The sequence below is a fragment of the Rhincodon typus genome, chromosome 18, assembly GCF_021869965.1.
Source record: "Rhincodon typus isolate 14 chromosome 18, sRhiTyp1.1, whole genome shotgun sequence".
Lineage (NCBI taxonomy): Eukaryota > Metazoa > Chordata > Chondrichthyes > Orectolobiformes > Rhincodontidae > Rhincodon > Rhincodon typus.
In genome coordinates this window covers 8,038,053-8,057,929 of record NC_063349.1, presented here as the reverse complement: position 1 = coordinate 8,057,929, position 19,877 = coordinate 8,038,053, and the positions used below count along the sequence as shown (strand labels likewise).

General features: G+C 41.2%; 1 protein-coding gene across 1 annotated transcript in view; it reads right to left on the bottom strand.

Moving 5' to 3' along the window:
* The window catches only part of cntn1b (contactin 1b), a 685,547-nt gene that overhangs the window by 419,152 nt on the left and 246,518 nt on the right, over positions 1–19,877 (bottom strand). The window contains exon 3 of the mRNA XM_048607547.1: positions 1,996–2,153. Within this exon, the coding sequence (XP_048463504.1) occupies positions 1,996–2,056 (61 nt within the window). The 5' untranslated portion in view covers positions 2,057–2,153. The remainder of the gene's footprint in view (positions 1–1,995; positions 2,154–19,877) is intronic.

Genomic DNA, 19,877 nt, shown 5'->3' with positions numbered 1-19,877 from the left:
AAATAGATCTTTCTCATTAACTTCTCATTCTTGTTACTTTAGATTATGTCTTGTAACATGCAACTTTAATCTTATATATATCATTATCATCTAAGATGAATTTCTGAGAACACAACTTCCTGAATAATTGTGACTTTCAACCTACTCATCCACACCTCCTCTGCCCCACAATCATCTTTAATGTGTCACAGGCTTCATTTCGTACCAACCAAACACTCAGAGAATGGCACCAGTTGTCTTCACATCTCCACAAGAATTTACTAAGGATAACCAAGTTTAGAAGAATACAGTCTATCAAGTCAAAGTGCATTGTTCCATTATGGGACTAAAAAGCTTGGAAATTAGTTCAGTGATCACAACTAGGAGACGTTCAACAGTGAATAACAAGGAACATAGCCAGATGCACACAACTCTGTATTGAGACTTCTCTTAACTTAATGGATGTAAGTGCTGCATAATCCAGGCTCCATGGAGAACACCTCTAAGACCAGCGGAGATTTGTTTATTCCAGACAGCATTGGGGATGGCAGTATAACAAGGAGCAGTCAGGTTACATTGTAAAAATCAAGACGCAAGCATGAAAACTTTACTGTGTTCTACATACGTTGGGTTTCCAACCACCTCCCTAAAGTACATTGTCTGTTACTGACAGCAAATGGCAATACTCATTTAGTCAAATCTGCCAAATTTATCATTACTATTGGTCTCAATACTAAAAAAAAGCCTTTGTTTTTCACTGAATCTACGTCCCACTTACCATCACTGTAACACATATTTTTACAACAAATGCTTCCAGCCGTTTAAAGACTTTCGAGAGTTCGGTGCCTGAACTTGAGTCAATGGGAAAATATTGATCACGTTCAGCAGAGCCCAACAGATCATTCAGCAGGCACTTTATGTAATCAATTTTCCACTGTCCATCCAATACTTTACATTTTTTGCACTGATGCAGTAATGTTTCACTGCTTTTTTTTTTGTTCACCTTCATAATGTCCAGGGTTAAACATTAAGCGCGCTGATGCAGTTCAGAAATGGCCAGACAGAATAAACAGCATCCACCTTTACTATAACTTAAATTCACTTCATGATCTTTACCTGCCTTGAATGCCAGGAAGAATTACCCTTCTCTCAAGTTAGTTTGTGAAGGAAAAGCTTGATGTTCAGGCATGATTCCCAAAGAAATTGTTTTCCTAAGCATCTTCACAATTTGGTAACTTGATGCTGGCCTCAAAGTGACAGCTGGGAATGAAGTAACAGATTTGCAGAACATTCAAAGCGTCAGCTGGTGACGCTGATGAGCTGCCTGCTTTTGGCTCCCGTCAAATTGAACATTACAGCTTTGCAAAGCTGGATGCGTCTTTGCATCCATAATTCATGTGTACTCAGTACTAGCGCACAACACCAGGAAGAAATAAATTACCATCTTTCTGCTTTGCAGTGATTTTCATAATGAAAATAAAAGATGCTGCACGCCATCAGGGAATCAGGCTATTTTTCACATTATGATGACCCATTGCCTCATGCAAGAACCTGGAAGACCCCAAGATATAACAGTAAGCAAGATAGATGTCCAAGTTGTCAGTCAGATATCAAGACATGAATCCAACAGGCTTTGTGGAAGGATTATGTTCAACCATATTCCACTGAGCTCATGTAAAAGAGTTTTTAATGTAAAACGGTATGAAATACACAGGAATTCAGGGGCACGGGACATTCAACGGTTCAAACAGAGAGACAAAAGGAGACGATGTTTTAATAGCGACCCTAATTCTTCCACTATTCAGTTCATCATTATTTAGCTCATCAGCATCGAAAACCACACATTCACCCGACTTCAGGCTTCAAGAATGCAGCCATCGACGGAAGCTGTAGGTGCAAAGATTAACTTTTCACGAAAATTCAGTGCTGACCTTGAAGTGTTTTGCATCTGAAATCATGCCAAGGGGAGCAGCAGAAAACCCTTCACGTCAGTGTCATGCCCAACGCTCAACTTACCTGCCAAGCAGCAAATGAATGACAATGCAAAAAAATGACTCAACAGGAACCACATTCTCATTTCTAGTTCAAAGCGATGGCATTAATTCCAAGGCGAGGTTGCGGGGGAGGGGGCGAATTTTGCTCTGGTTGTCTCAGTTGATCGTTCGCCAGTACACCTGCAAAATGACACAAAGCATAAAATAAGCACCAATATTGTCACAGGTCTAAGAAATATTCTCATGACTCAAGTTATTTTAAATCGCAGCCGAATCAAAAGAAATGCAGTCATGAGAAAGGTCATTTGAACAATTTAATCTTATTCTTCTCATTAAAACACATCCATACGGCGTATCAACTCCCCCTTCAAAACCCATCTCTACAGTAGATCAATCGTCCCAACACAACACATTCCTACACAACACCAAAGAAGTGTGAGCTGATACATTTTGCCACAAAACAAAGTGGAGACACAATATAAAGGAAGGGGTACTATTCTTTAGGTGTGCACGAGCGATGAGACCTGAGTGTACTTGTTCATTAATCATTAATGGTGGCAGGACAGGTTGGGTGAGGTTTTAACAAAGCATAGAGTATTCTGGGTTTAATACAACGTAGAATACAACAGCAAGGAAGTTATGAAGAACTTACATAAGATCTCAGCTGCAGCATTGTCTACAGTTCTAGGTTATAGGCAGGATGTGAATGCATTGGAGACAATGCAGAAGTGGTTTACAGCAATGAGAAACTTCAATTATGATTGGAGAAGTTGAGACTGTTCTCCTTGGAGAACTGACTAAGGCAAGATCTGATAGACATATGAGCAGGATGGGTAGTATGGATTGGGAGAGACTGTTCCTGATGATAAAAGGATCAAGAGTTATATACTAGGTATTGCCTTTCGGTAAAACAAACCAGGGAAGGACTTATTCAATTAAAAATAGGGCCTCAGATAGTGTTGTAGTACAAAGAGAGTTAAGGGTTCAGGTACATCATCCTTGGAAGTTTGCACCACAGGTAGACAGGGAGATGAAGAATGTGTGCAGCACCCTTGTCATTCATTGCTTAGTGCTTTGAGTATAGGAGTTGGGACGTCACGTTGAGGTTGTACAGGATGTTGCTGAGGTCTCTTCTGGAGTACTGTGTCCAGTTCTGGTCGCCCTGTTATAGGAAGGATATTATTAAACTGGACAGGGTTCAGAAAAGATTTACCACAAAGTTGCTGGGAATGAAGGGTTTAAGTTATAAGGAGAAGCTGGATAGGTTGAGACATTTTTCACCCTAGGTGGTTGAGGGGTGACCTTATAGAGGTTTATAAAATCATGAGGGATATAGATAAGATGAATAGTAGATGTCTTTCCCTAGGGTTGGGGATTTCAAAACGAGGGGGCTTATTTTTAAGGTGAAAGGAGAAAGATTTAAAAAAGATATGAGGGGCAATTTTTTTTACACATGAGTGGGTCGCGCGTGAAATGAACTTGCAGAGGAAGTGGAGGATGCAGGAATAGTTACAACGTTTAAAAGACAATTGGATAGGTACATGAATAAGCAAGGTTTGGAGGGATACGGGCCAGGAGCAGGCAGGTGAGGCGAGTTTAGTTTGGGATTATGGTCGGCATGGATAGGTTGGACCTCAGGGTCTGTTTCTGTGCTGTATGACTCTATGACTCTGTAACAAGCAGATACAGATTTAAAGTGAACTGTAAAAGAAACAAAGTTAATAAGAAAAAAAACATTTTCACATTGATATTTAGGGTCTGGGATGCACTGTAAGTGCACTGGAGGAAGATTCAATTAAGACATTCCACAAGGGTATGAGATAATTATTTAAAAGGAAACAATGGGCAGGGTTAGAGGGAAAGGATAGGCAATAGACACCCTAAGTCAAAATGCTCAGACAGCCAATGCAGACACTCTGCGCTAAATGGCCTCCTTCTACACTGTCACAATTCTGTGGTTTGGTGACATTGCAACCAAACCCTCTGGAACACGAACTCTTTCAATTCTGCTGAAACTGCTCAAAATGCTAGGATCATCCATTGGTAACACAGGCAGAGTACTGACCACACTCAACCAGCCTGTCCTTGCAAAACTCAAAATTTAGTCTCTAGCAATTGATGTGTTTTTGTAATTAAGCGTAACTTGTGAAACAATCCCAACTGTGCCATGAGTTACATTAAGGACAACAATTTAACTCGATCAGAGATAACAAGGTGTAGAACTGGATGAACACAGCAGGCCAAGCAGCATCAGAGGAGCAGGAAGGCTGACGTTTCGGGCCTAGACACTTCTTCAGCTGCTTGGCCTGCTGTGTTCATCCAGCTCTACACCTTGTTATCTCAGATTCTCCAGCATCTGCAGTTCCTACTATCTCTGAATTTAACTTGATCAATCAGGTTCGCAGCTTTGCTCACAGGTGCATATCACAGGACAGCACCTTGTCCTTGGCAAACAGAAGGAATATATCAACACAATGCACCCTTTTTCACTCAAAAAGGGGGACAGCCTCATGCATCCTCTGTGTTAATGCCTTGACCAATCAAGGTTAACTTGTCTGGTTTGAATTAAACCAATGATGAGAAGTTAACTGTTCGCTGGTGTGTTCTCCAATGTCAGTATTCCATCCAATCGGAGTCCACTTGCCAATCAAACAAGTGCCTTCTTCTCATGCAGCATAAATTATTGTTTCCTTTGGGATTCAGCATTCTTGTAAATCTGTCCTGATGAGTACACACTGAGAAGTTTGAATGGAAGTTTTTATAGCAATACACCTTCTGTCTTTGCTAACTATTATCCCCAACTCTAACCTCTCTTTCCTTTCCAAAATCCTTGAACGTTCTGATACCCACTTTCCTGGAACGTAAGCAGTTGTGGAACACTCCTGGATCAGCCAACCAATTTTTACCTCCTGTTAATGTGAGATTGTCCAAACCTCTAGTGCCTATGTTCTTAGTCACACCAAATTCCATTCGCCTATAACCACTCTGCTCAAAGACCTGCACTAGCACCTAGTTAAACAATGCTTCAATGTTAAAATTCTCAGCTCCTTTTTCCCCCAAATCTCCATGTGGCCTCTGCCCTCTGTTTTTCTGTCGTTTCCTTCAGCTCCCCACTACAAATATATCTGCAGTCTCCAAATTCTGGACACCTGATCTGATACCTCCAAATGTAATCCTATCACATTGGCAGCTGTGCTAAGCTCTCACATTCTCTTCCCAAGCTTATCTGCATTTCTTCCTTCCTTTTGTCTTTAAAGATGCTGCTTAAAACCTTTTTGTGCTTTGGCTAAGCTTTTGGACATTTGTCCTGAAATCTTCTCATGCAGCTTGACGCCAAATTTTTGTTTGGCAGCACACATGTTTTTTACTGCATCGTAAATGCCAGATAAATAAGGGCAGTACTCTGGAAAAGAACAAACAGAAACAGAAGTATAATACCTTGGTCCACCATTTAATAAATTCATGGCTGTACCATCCTGCTTTATCCTACATCCCTTCATTCCACTAATCTGCTCATCTCTGTTGTGAATATATTCAAACAGCTGAATATCTAGGTTTGAGAATCTGATAGATTCATGATGTTTTGAATGAAGGAGTTTCTCCTCACCACAGTTCAAAACGGCTGACCCATTATTTCAAAAGTAACATGCCATATTCCTGACTTACCTGCCGGGGGGAAAAGTCTACTCACAAATGGGGAATTCTCCAAATGTCATTATTCTAATAATGGAACATTGGCCTGGTCTCTCCACATTAAAGATGCCCACACACTTCAGAAATCAGCCTTTTGAACCTTCATTGCTACTGTCCTCAAAATCAAAAATGTCCTTCCCTAGGTAAGGAGATCAAAATTGGCTGCAGACTACTGGTCTCACCTAGGCCTTACATAAGTGTGATGAGATTTCTTTACCGTTACAGTCTGACCTCTTCATAATTAAGGCTGACACACCATTTATTTTCCTAAGTGTCTCCTGTACCTGAACGTTAATTTCCGGAGATTCATGTACAAGCCAGTCAATTAAGTCTCTTTGAAAACGAATATTTCCCAGTACTCATAATTTCCAAGTCTAATTTGGTTTTCTATTTTTCACTCAAAAAGTGGAAATTTTAGAACTTCGCTACTTCATCCGCCATATTGTGGTCAATTCATTTAACATGTCAATATCGCTTTGCACCTACTTTACATGACAATATCGCTTTGCACCTGCTTTACATTCTTCTCACAGCTCACTTGTCTTTCTGACTTTGTATTACCAACAAACCTGCATACAACAAACCTGGACCCCTCATCTAAACAAATGGCATAGACTGGAAAAGGTTCCTTCTCTCCATGAACAACGAGATTGTGGGACACGACCTTCCAATCCAAGGAGACTATTCTTGAATCTTGAAAACCTGTCGCTGCACTTTAAAAGTAGAATATAGGCCATCTCGTGCAGGGAATTTGTCATATTTCATCCCTCCCTTTAAATTCTCTAGTTCTGTTTCTTCACGTTTCTCATTCCCATTGGACTCTTTGATCCCCACTATCTTTCAACTTTTTTTGTTCATCTGCTTTCACGCTGGAGAACAAAGAGCTGAAGGTGGTTGGCTCAAAGATGGGAGCACTGGCAATTCAGTGCTATCAGCTGGTGTAGAAATCCACGAGTACATTCCTGCTTCCAGTCAATTTTAAGGAAAGTTGCAACCAGGAGTTCCTCCCACTCTCTCAGTGGCAAATCGAAAGTGCCCACATGGGCTTTACTTACTCACCATGTACAAAGTGCCAGACCACACATGCATTTGAAACCTATACAGATGGATGGTGCTGTGAAGTTAGGTAGGGTACTTGTGGAGTGGGAAGCACGAAGTTAGAATTTGGTGTTTGTCAAATGCTAGGCGGGGGGAAGCATTGTGTGGTCCCTTTAAAAGATCATGTGCTTTTTCTGTGCTTAGAGATTTAAAATAGATGTCAGTGAGCAGCAACACAAAAGTTTGCAAGTACACAGACAGCACCCAAATTGAAATATTTTATCAAAGGGCCAGAGAGTTAGCAGGCCAAGCAGCAGTTTCTACCAAGGCAACACGTTTATGAATTTAGCCAATCAATTTGAACCACGCACTTAGATACCAAAAACCTATTAAATTTAAAATCAGGTAGTTTTGACGACATAGGACCAATCTTATTGTAAGAACTATTGATATGTCATCCAAGGATACCAAAATAAGGGGGCAGTTGGACAAAGAACCCTAGAGCTAGCTGCCATCCACCAAAGTTAATGGTCCTCAACTCTCAAGAGAGAATCTCTGGCTCTCACAGTCTCCTCTATGTCTTAGAGAAGGCACCAACTAAACACCAATGGTACCAACGGCACAACTGGTTAATATAACCTAACAGAAGAATCAATGGAGAAGGCACAGAACATTCCAAAAGACATGTACCCTGGCTGTTACTTCGAGAGACTAAATTCTATTTCTTTTATTTTATTTAAGTGGGACTTGTATTTATTGGAACAGCATACAATTAGAATCTTGCTTTATTCAGGAATAGTTAGTAGTTAGAAGGGGGTTTATTCCATTTGTTAATAGTTTAAGTTAATTTGTTCATTGTTAGAGTAAGAAAAATAAATTGAGACTTGTTGATTTTAAAGTGAGTGACAGGGATTTATTTTATTTAACCACTAGAAGTTGCTGAAAAGCAAGAGACAGCACTTTTCACACTCCTTTTACAGATTACAGGGTGGGGCACTCCTCTCTGCGTGTTTCAGTTTTAGTTCTCAGAGTGGGAGGCCTATCTCCCCTTTATAACAATGGAGGAGCAGGAAGGGACAGCTGTTGATGCCTCATTCATGTCACCCTTCCCACTTGCAGCTGCGGGCACACTGTACAAATCAATATAAGTCATCAGAGGAGGCCTCAAATGTGAGAGGCGCTCTCTTTCTCCAAACTCCATGCTGGATCTACCAGTGCTCGGGTATTTCAATCAGCTCTCCCAGCTGTCAAGTTCAGCACTGGAGGGGCTTTCAGAAAACAGCCTGTCAATTCAATACTTGCTTAAAAATCCTCCTCTAGCTCCCAATCTCCTTCAAATGAACGTAACAATAGGGGCAGAAAGTGGCAGTTCAGGCCTTCAAGCCTGCTCCACCACTTAACACTATCAGAGCTGTTCTCATCTCGGTCTCAACTCGACCCTCCTGTCTGTTCCCTGGAACTCTTTAACCCATGACTAAGTAAAATTCTGTCTGTCTCCTCCTTTAACTTACTCAACGTCCCAGAGTCCACCACACTTTGTGGGTAGGCAATTCCACAGATTTACAAAACTTTGAGAGGACAATTCCTCTTCATCTGTTTTCAATCTACCACCCCTTAACCTAAAACTATGACCTCTTGTTCAAGACTGTTCCACGAGAGGAAACATTCACTCCATGGCTATGGGATCCTGTTACTAGTATTTCTAGATTACTAACCTGCATTTCATCCTGATCATGAGTCTGCGACCTGGGCTTGGAAATGTCTCTATTATTTCCTCATTCCCCATTATAATTTCTCCTATCTCTATCGCGAAGGGTGAAACCGGGAAAAGAAACAGTAATATTTGGAAAATAAATGTAGTGATCACATTGACACTCCATTAAAGTCTGATTAGTAAGAGTCATTCCCACTCTTTATGGCATTTTTCTTCCAGTATCTCCAAGAGACCCACTTTTGTTTAGTTAATCACTTCCTATAGCATACCTGTTGATGTTGCATGTGTGTTTATGCTTCTTGCTGGTTTACCCTCATTTTCCTTTTTACCCTTCTTAATCAAAAATGTCTCGGTCATGCTTTGTGGAAATCTAGTATTCTCTCAGTCCTCAAGATTACTGATCTTTGACAAAATTATAAACCTCTCTCTACAATCTAACAAAATGCTTAATTTCTCATTAGTCTGATTTTCCCATAAGTATACAAGCTGCTTCTGATTTTATTAGAAAACTAAACCCTTTTTTTAATGACTGAATTGCTTTGTCTCTGCTTCCATGTTTAGCAGATCTTTCACAATATTATGTTTGCAAAATTTACAACTGCTCAACTTTAAGGAAATACAATAACTCGTGTTTTGCTTAAAAATAAAGACGATCGTTGATTTAGGGTCTTGAAACTAGGTTGTTGAACAGTCTGAATTGCCCAATGTATTCAGCATGATATTTCTCTCCATTATAGAGGGAACTTTGAGCAAATTAACAAGTAATCCTCTGCCAGAAATCATAGCAAGATTAATGTGTGAAGCCATTTGTCTATTATTTTACAGTGTGATTTTGAGCTGGGAGTGTCAGAATGTCTTCCATATTTTAATACCTGCACTTTTATTAAAATTCCCTGATGAGCAAAATGATTCAGATCATCAACCTAATTTAATGCTAAGCTGTCTCACACATTTGCCTAATTATAAGTAAAGATTACTGCAGTCAGTTGTAATGGCTAATTTAAAAGTCCAATTTAATTTCTATTTCGCAGGTTTTAATTTCAGCTTAAGAAGCAAAAAGATTTGTCAGAAAAGCAGGAAATTTTACAAATCAGATGACAAAAAAAAACAAGTTGAGTTGAACAATGTCAAGAGAAAATAAAACAAGCAAGGACAGATAAGTTAAACAAAAACACCAAATTAAGCATGTTTTTATCACGGTGTATCATTCATATACTGTATCCCAAATTGTCAGTCATACAGCACAGAAAGAGACCCTTCAGTCCAACCAATCCACACTGAACATAATCCCAAACTAAACTAGTCCAACCTGCTTGGTCCTGGCTCGTATCCCTCCAAACCCTTCCTATTCATGTACCTATCTAAGTGTCCTTTAAATGTTATAACTCTTGAGTCTAAAAGAAAGCGAAGTTGTATTGCACATTATAGTAAGGCAGACATTCTGTTATGTAGACCCTCAGCAGTAGGAGCAGTGTGTGACTGTTTACCCTGCACATGCAGGTTTGCTGTTATTATCTGCTCATTGGAAGCTGGGAGTGAGCAGTGACAGAGAAACATGGACATTGTTGCTGCAACCACAGAACGTGGAAACTAAAAAGCAGAAAACTTGAACTCAAGTTGCTGTGGCAGCTAGCCCAGTACCTGGCGATGTTAGAGTGTCCCAGGTTTATAGATGTACCATAAAGTGAGCCAAAGAGCAATGCCTTGAGCAGGAATCGAGGGACACTTGAGATAAGACGGTACTGGTCATAGCGAGGAAGTGATGATCTCTGTCAATGCTATCTCTATTACCATCACATCCATCCCCCACTTCAGTGCAATTTCAATCCTTCAATATTTAATACATAACTCAGGATGTTTGAAATTACAGTTCTGAACTCTCTGAATGACCCTTCTGGAAAACTGTAACACTATTAAAGGTAAAATGTAAAATGACACATGAACAGTGTGATCTTCTGCCACCTGGAAAGAGGATATTTGATCAGTTATAATGTTGTGTTAGAAATATTTTGCACCATTCTACAATTTCAGCCAGTTGAGTTTTCTGCCATGTAGGACAGTCAACACATAGCCTCATCAGCCCCCCTTGTTCCCTACCACAGCAGCAGAGCACCAATGGACAGAGAATTAACAAGGCTCCTTCCACAGCACCGTCCAAGTCCACTGTTCTACCAGCTAAAAGGACAAGGACAGCAGCAACATGGGAACACCGCCACCAGCAAGCTCCCCTCCAAGCCACTCATCATCTGACTCGGAACTTTAATTCAAGGAAGTCAACAATCAGCTGAGATTTCATGTTCAATGAACAGCCCCTGTCAGAGATGCCTCAAGAATTGCACTGGGACACCAGAGAGCAATAAATGTAAGAGCAGTACAGGCTGGAAGCCTAAGGGTAGGGAGCGGGAGATGGTACTGCTGGAAGTGGGAAACGAGAGGCCAAAGGCCAAACAGAGGCTTCCAATCAATAACTCACATCCTCCATTATCCACGTCCACAAGAAGTTGAGAGGAAGCAAACATGACTGTCATTTAACATACAGCTGTTCAACTGTTACAGTAATGGAAGCAAATTGCTTGACTTCATGGAGAGCTGATTCATACCCTCAACCCCAGCGTACCCTATTCTAAAAGACGCTCTGCTCTACCTCACTGGTTCATAGCAGGAAGCACTGCAGCTATAAGGCGCCCCAGCTCTAGCCAACTGGGACTGATACCTTTCAAACAAGCCCTCTCCGTGACAAACAGGAATGTTACATATAGCAGGCTAGCATTTGCTAGAACACTAAATGGATGATCGAAATGAAGCAGTACAGATTATTAAAGAGTTTAACAAAGTAGAGAGAAAGAAGATAATATTTCCTTTGGTGGGGTAGTTTAGAACTAGGGGCCATGACCTCAAAATAAGAGCCAGGCTGACAATGACAATATCAGAAAACAAATCTTCACACAAGGGTGGAGGCGCTCCGGAAATTGCCCAAAAGTGGTCAGACGTCAAGAAAACCATCAAAACTGACCATGGTAGGTTTTTGTTTGGTAAGCATTTGGAGGGATATAGAACCAAAATAGGTCGGTTAAGACACAGATCAATTGTGGTCGAAACAAATGTTGTTATCACTGACTTAACATGCTGACTGGCCTAATCCTGCTCCTGTGTTATAAAATGCCAAAGGTTCAAGGTTTCACTGGCATAATTTTCAGCACGCTCAAGTCATATTGCTTGCTGACTGCTGTTAAATTCGCACCTACTGCATGAAGGTGCTGAAAATGCAGTAGAAACACACCCTTGCTAAGCATTCACACTTGCGATTACATTCCCAATGTATTCTGTAGCATAGCCCCATTCTGTCAGCTGCCACGTTCATAATTACTGCTGGATATATTTGGCATTCATTTACACACCAGTGACTACACAGCGCATGAGAATTTTAATTTGAGATCAGTAATTCCACAGTCTCCTCGAATTCTGAGGATCTAAGCCGGTTGCTGCATAACAAATTCATTGAGCAATTTAGCCAGAGCTCAGCAACATGCAGGCCTGGTTAAGCTGACAGCACTAATTAAATACAGCCTGAGGTGGGAAGATGAGACAGCAAAAAGCTGATAGGGTTACTCCAGGCAATAACTTCCCTTTGTAAAGCAATTAAGCATCACAAATGACAACAACATTCAAGCTTTGCTATATCACCTGCACAAACCACAACACAACAGAAAGCCAGGATATACAATGGTTTGGAAAAATTCTCAAAAACTGTAAATCTAGTCTGCAGCTAAGTTTATTAATGAGACAGAAGACTACAGTCAGGCCTTGAATGCAAGTTATGAACATAACAGAGAAATCTTAAAATGATACTGTGGGTTATGAACACACAAGGGCTCAATATATTCACTGCAAATGATGTGCCGATTTTAACAGGTTGGGGCTCCTACTAACAGAGCAGAAGAAAAAATATTCTGTGTAATATAAAGACGCCGAGGTGATCAGAGGAGCATGAAAGCAAAAATCCCCAAATAGAGCCTCTTCATTTTAACCAACTTTGACTGCAGCTTGATACTGGCACATCAGGAGCATTTCTGGCTATCCCCAGTGACATTTCCATCATGTTCTTACACCTGAAGTGATAAATTGGATGTCAAATTCTAGGCTGCACGGGCTGTGTGACCTGAAGTCTGGACAGATTTGCAAACAGATCAGAGCTGGGCCAGTGCTACGACAGTTCAGCAATCCAGAAGGGAGTCACAGTCATTGTTGTAATTTGTGCTACAGTATAAGCTACTCCAAACATTAACATGGAAATAACTAGGCTCCATTTAAATAGAAATTAAGTGACAAGACAAAAAGAGAAACTAATAATTCACTAATAAAGTGGTGGCGTTCTAACATTATCATTGAAGCCAGGCCAACATCCCAGCATTAAGACACTGACCACCCTTGATCAGCTGCGATAGACTGGGTACATCATCTACATGACCGACACAAGACTCCCCGAGCAGGTGCTCTACTCCCAGCTCCGAAACAGCAAGCCAGCCCCAGGTGGGCAGAGAAAACACTTCAGTGATTCCCTCACTGGTGAAGTGCGGCATTCTCACGCACACCTGGGAATCACTGGCCCAAGACCGTCCAAAGCAGAGGAGCAGCATCAGGAAAGGTGTCAAGCACCTTGGGAAAGAGTGGAAGCCAGGCAAGAATAGCGTAAGGAGTGTGCTGTCACACCAATGCCACCAACCACCCCTTCCCATGATCATCTTCTGCCCCAAGTGTAATAGAGACATATTAGACCGTACAGCCACCTACAGTCTCACCCCGATAGTGGAGGAGAGTCAGCCTCATCTGTGAGGTACCACCAACAATGATGGTAGGTGAGTAAATATCAGCTCTCAAAAGAGTGTGAATTTGTTGATCTGGGACTGTGTTGCACCGGTACTGTGCATTAGCATTTATCTCCTTCATTATGATTGCTGAGGGAAAGGACTCAGCGCTAACAAGCAATAATTTACCTTGCAGAATCAAAATTCCTGAACAATCTGCAATGCTGGAGAATGCCGACAGGGCTTCGTTTTTGCCTGTTCTTACGGCTCCTACTTCCATTGAGTCTTTGTTGGCTGAGTCATCCTGGGAGCTTTGGCCAAGAGTACTGACAATTCAGAACAAGAGAAGGCTATTTTGCCTCTCAACTCTATGAGATCACGACCATTCATTATTCCAACTCCAGACATCCACATTTGCCCTTTGCTTAACACAAATTTATCATTTTAAATTTAAAGATTTCAGGTCAAAAATGAATAAATTAGTAAGTGACCCAACATCAACTGCCATTTGCAAAACATAGTTCAACTTCTAATGTCCTTTGTGTATTAGAATCTGTCCTAATTTCCCTACTGGAACATTTGCCTTGAATTTTTTGGACCATACCTCCCAGCTGTGAACCCCACAATGCACAGAAACAGTCCCTCCATACACACCAGAAAATGAGGCAGACTATGGAGTGCTATTCTGTGACTCGAAAGGATTGGCACCAACGCAAGTTTGACCTCTGCAGTGAGAGCACTTTCATTGAATTTTTTGATTTAAATTCATGCTAGATTTATGCAAGAGATCAGCCATTACTCAAGGATATACAATATACCTGCTCCCTTAATACCCTGAAAAATTCAATCAGATCATTCCTTACCCAGTAAATTCTAGAGGATAGAACCTTCAGCTGTACGATCATGCCAAGTAATTCAACACATGGAGTTCTGGTAAATCTATGCAGCTTTTTCTCAAGCACTTCTGGTTAGAATGAGGGTTAGGGTTACAGCCCCAAGTGTGGACTAACCAATGCCTTGTGCTGCTGTGGGATAACTTCCAGTCCTTGAGGTATCAAAACCACAATTCTGTCAGCGATTTCAATATCTTTAAACATTTGTTCATGACATCTTAATTATCTATGTACATGGATCTCTAAGATTGTATAGAACATTGGAGAGGCCTCTGCTGGAGTACTGTATTCAGTTCTGGTCTCCGTGTCATAGGCAGGATATTACTAAGCTGGAGAGGCTTCGGAAGAGACTTACCAGGATGCTGCAAGGACTGGAGGGTTTGAGTTATAAGAAGAGGCTGGATAGGCTGGGACATTTTTCGCTGGAAAGTAGGAGGCTGAGAGGGTGACCTTATAGAGGTTTATAAAATCATGAAATCCTTGGATAAGTTGAATGGCAGGTGTCTCTTCAGAGGATGAGGGATTTCAAGACTAAGGGGCATAATTTTAAGGTGAAAAGAGGAGTTGATGAGGGGTATTTTTTGTTTTAAAACACAAAGTATAGTTCCTGTGTGGAACAAACTTCCAGAGGAAGTAGTGGATGTGCGTACATTGTTTAAAAGACATCTGGATAAGTACATGAAGAAGACATGTTTGGAGGGATATGGGCCAGGAGCAGGCAGGTGGGACTAGTTTCATTTGGGATTATGGTCAGCACAGGTTGGTTGGACCAAAGGGTCTGTTTCCATGTTGTATGACTCTATAAGTCATTATGTTTTTGCCCATGCTCTACTTGATCATGTACCCCAGTACATGGTTATCAAAACATAAATACAGGGAGAATATCCTTCATACCCCATTGCTCCATAGCATTTTAAAGGGAAAGAGCCATTTAAATGCTGAGAGTCAAGAAATGACTTGAAATTTCCAGAGGTCCTTCCAATTTATATTTCAAGGACATATTTTCAATATACAACCATGAAGTGTTCGCAAATTCTAGACCACAGAACTTCCACATTCAGCATACAGCTCCTGAGTAAAATCCTCTCGTTATACCTTCACTGAATTAACTTGATACACATTCAAACTCGCGGTAGCAATGACTGCATCAATTTCGAAGATCAAAATTCACCTCCTCAATCTCAAATAGTAAATCGAGTTACTCTTTGAAAATGAGGGTAATTACTGTTAAAATTAAGAAGGGCCTGTGCTTTACGGACTTGGTAATGAACAATTAAATAATATATATCCATCCAGATATTAGTAATTAAAATGACATACATAAACCATGGACAAGGGAATTACACTGCGCCATTTCTGATCAAAGTAAAATTTTAATTTCTAATTCTAATCGACTTTTCAATTGTGCGCAGTTGGTTGCTGCCTGATCTAATCCTTCTTACAGGTTCTGAGAGGAAAATGGAATAAAACATCAGGCCTGAAGTAATATGTTGAAGGTACTGTCACAAAGTAGGGAGTCAAAGGTGTAATTACAAGAGACTGTTGGAAAGGACTTTACTATAATTAAGAAAGAAACTAAGATAAATCTACTATGATTTCCAGCTCTATAAACAAGAAACTCCCTTCAGCAAGCTTCCATGAAAGACAAAGTGGGTGAAAACACTGCAGGATGAACATTACAGATTTGTTTCCATCAACAAGTTTTGTTCACAGAACCATGCAGTGCAGACGGGAGACCGTTCAGCACATTATATCTTGTTGGAAACAGCCAGCCAGTCAGTCCCACTCTTGCACTCTTTCCCCAAAGCTCTGAAAATTTGTCCTTGGACCTCAACTGAATTCATAAAGCATCTGACTGATAGGTCCGTGTCTAGTCACAATGCCAGTAATCCATGGTGAGAGGGGACTGGGTGTTGAGCAAGGAGGTTTGAGCTTGACTGTCAAGTCCTCCAGTACAGACAGCAGGCCAACACTCAATTGTATAGGGCCACACGGGGGAACGGTCAGCTAAGACAAGGCTGAAGCCTAGTGGGAGCAAAGATCCTCAAGATATAAAGCAAATTGGACGAAAGACCTTCGTTGCTTTTTCTCATGGGTTTCAAACCCACCTGAACACAAGCAAGTGTTAAATTCTCCAAAGGTAAACAGCGAACAAATCCAAACCTTTGCAACTTCTTCATCAGGAGGGAGCCTTCCCAAAACAGGTTATTCCATGGAAGATTACTGATTTTATTTGATTTCATTTCTCCCATGGTTGATACACGAGCTTTATAAAAACAAAAAAGCTCATCAAAACACACAGGCAGCATTTACATTCACTGCAAATGGGGAGTAGACTCATGGTCGCTCTTTCTCTCTGTATTTGGAGAACTACTTAAGCCAGAGGACCTGGCTGCAAGTTAGCAAGAGCTGAAGCTTAGGGATCCTTCCTGTGAACAGTGCTTAGGGGTTTCAAAGTCTCTGAGAATCTAAATGAATATAACTGTTGTGTTGACAGCATGGAGGAGTGGTCATAGTTTACAACAGTGGGAACAGATCACAGTCCTCTGTATTTATTCAAAGATCCCTACCTCTCCTTCATTACCTTGTGCCACACGTCCCATTTCCCTAAGCCTTGATCTCCTATGTCAATTTGAGAATCTCAGCCATTAGTACAAGTTGCACAGGAGGAGAGACAACACGACTCTGTTGTTAACCATATGCAGCAAAAATGATCCAGGCAGACACCAGCTAATCTTAGCAGGATTCATCTCACTCCACCTGGATACACAAGTGGGTTTGTGGACTCATTTCCATCAATAATTCTTCAATAAAATACGCATTTGGCCTGCTACTATTCTGCAGCTTGAACTGTTTACTAGATAAAGAGGGCAGTGTGGGTGTTTATTGGGGAAAGGGGAACATGAGTGTTAAGCGAAGAGAAAGAGTACTGTGCAATGTTTAATAGATAAGGGTCTGTGTGGTGTTTAATGGGGATTTTTTCTTTAAATCCCTTAACTATGTGCAATTATTTGTAACTGTAAGCTTTTTATCAGATTTGGAAAATTTTACTGGCAGGACTGAACTGACTAGAAAATGTAGTGTTTTTAATTGTCAATTAATTCATTGATTAATGGGCGTAGACACAATGAAAACGACAGGGCAGGTGACATATTGTATTTGCAGGATGTGGGACTTCAGATTGGCAGTGGGACCCATAAGAAACACATCTACACTCAGTGACTGCAACGACAAGAAAATCAGCTCAGTCGACTGGAGGCAGAGATCCAGAAGCTATGGCATTTCAGAGATGGGTAATATACCTGGACACTTTCAGGAGGTAGTCACAACTCCTAGGATACAGTCATTTGATTTGGCCAGTGTTCACAGACAGGATATTGTGACTGCTACAGAGGCAGTAAGAGACACTATACAAGAGGAGCATAGGGGCCTCAGCCTCTGCAATTCCACAGTAGATGTGAGGATTTTTCAGCTTGGTTGGATAACAATGGGAACTGCAGGGTGGATGAGTTAACTGACCAGGGCTAACTGGTACAGGAAGCCATTCAAGCCTGATAGCGGGTAGAGAACATAAAGAGAACTGCATTGGTAGTAGGAGATTACATAGTGATGGAGATTGACACCATTTTCTGCAACAAAGAGTGAGAGTTCAGATGACTGCATTGTCTCTGTCCAGTGCCAAGGTTCAGGAGATCTGCTCTAGGCTGGAGAAGAACATTAAATGGGAAGGAAAGGAAAGGATCCAGTAGTCGTGCTCCACATTAGTACCAATGATATAGGCAGAACCAGGAAAAAGGTGCTGCTGAGGGAGCATGTCAAAGTAGGCGATAAATTGAAAAGACGGCCCTCAAAGGTGATAATCTCAGAAACACTAACAGAGCAAATGCCAGTTGGCATTGGGTAAATTTATTTCTCTAATCCTATGCATGTCTCAGAAACTGAAGTGGGTGAAATGGTTGTGATGTGTAGGGCACCTGTATTAGAGAAAGTGAGATTTGTACCGATTGCCTGGCATCTCAAGCATGCTAGTACTGTGTTGTAGCAAGCTGCATAACGAGGGAAGGAGAGGGTTCAACCTCAACAAGGAGGGGTGAAGAATAAAATTTGGGTAGCAAATCAAGGACAGATACAAGACAGGACAGCAAAACAGCTACATGGGAAATGAAGGTCAGAGAATGGCAGTCAGAGACAGAGAGGGGAGAAACAAAATCTAACAATACACCAACAGTCAAAATGAGACGTTACCAAAATAACAAAAAGACAAAACTGATGGCTGTCAATCAGAAAGTGCACAGCGTACACAGAATCCCTACAGTGCTGATAGAAGCCAGTTGGCAATTTGAGTCTGCATGAGCCCTATGAACAGCATCCCACCAAACCCCAACCTTATTGCTGTAACTCTGCATTTCACATGGCTAACTCACCAAACCTGCACATCCCTGGTCATTACAGGATAATGTAGCATGGCCAATCCACCTCACCTGCGCATCTTTGGTCTAGGGTAGGAATCCAAAGCACCCGGAGGAAACCTACGCAGACATGGGGAGAACGTGCAAATTCCATAGATGGTCACTGAAAGCTGGAATTGAATCCGGGGCCCTGGCGCTATGAGCTAGCAGTGTTAACCACTGAGACACCAGGCTACCCTAGTGTTTTTCACAGCAAAATGAATGAATTGATGGTACACGTTGAAGCAAGTAAAATATGATCAGATAGCCATTATGGATACCTGATTGTTGAGGAATATATGACATTCAAGAAAAATATAAAGTTAGGGAAAGATGAGGGGGTAGTGGTCTAAATCAAAGATGGCATTGTTAAATGGCAATAGTTAAAGATGAGCTTGGTTCAGGCGATCAGATATGGAATAGGTTTCAGTAGAGACAGAGAATAGAAAGGGAAATAAGTCATATTAGTAGTCTACAATAGCAGCAAACCCATTCAGTTTTATGAATTTTGAAAACCCTTCTGAATATAACTGAGGTCCATTGTCAGACACAGTTCCCCCAGGGATACCTAACCAATAATCAACGACATAAAAATCTCTATAAAGTTTTGCTTGTCCTTGTCCAATTCATCACGAACATCTTGAGGTATGACCATCGATCACAATGAGTTGCGGTTGCTCTGCAGATTCTGCAGTCACTGTCTCACTCGAGTTGGCCATTGTCTCAGTCGCAAAGTTACTGATGGCGGCTTCTTTTCTACAGTTTGATGAATTCCGTGTCGTTTCACTGCCTTCTCAGTCGTTATCTAAAAATTATGATTACCCAATTCACCAGCGAGAGCTGCCTGCTGGATTCCTTGCCAAACCCAGCCCTACGTGCTAAACATTAACATCACACAGCAACTGTGATCTCTACTTTCCCGGAATTACATCTCTGGCTTCCCACACACCGCCGACTTTCTCAACTGACAACTCATTCTCATGGGTGAATAAAAGGCCCGATTTGTAAAGTCAGAAACCACATTGGCCACCCATTTGCACCCTTGACAGCATGGATGAGTTATTTACTCAACATCATGCTGTGACTGGCAACTCGTCAACATGTAAGAAGAAAAAAATACATCCCCCCCCTGTTGGGTTCTATATTTAATAGATATGGTAATCTAGTGCATCAACATTACAATGATCTTCCAATCATTTATATTTAATGTCATACTCATAAAATAGACAATATCAAAGCCCATCTCTACATTCAGGCTCCAGCTAGAGTTGGGATTGGAGCCTTTCGATTCAAAGTACCTGTCAGTGGCTTAT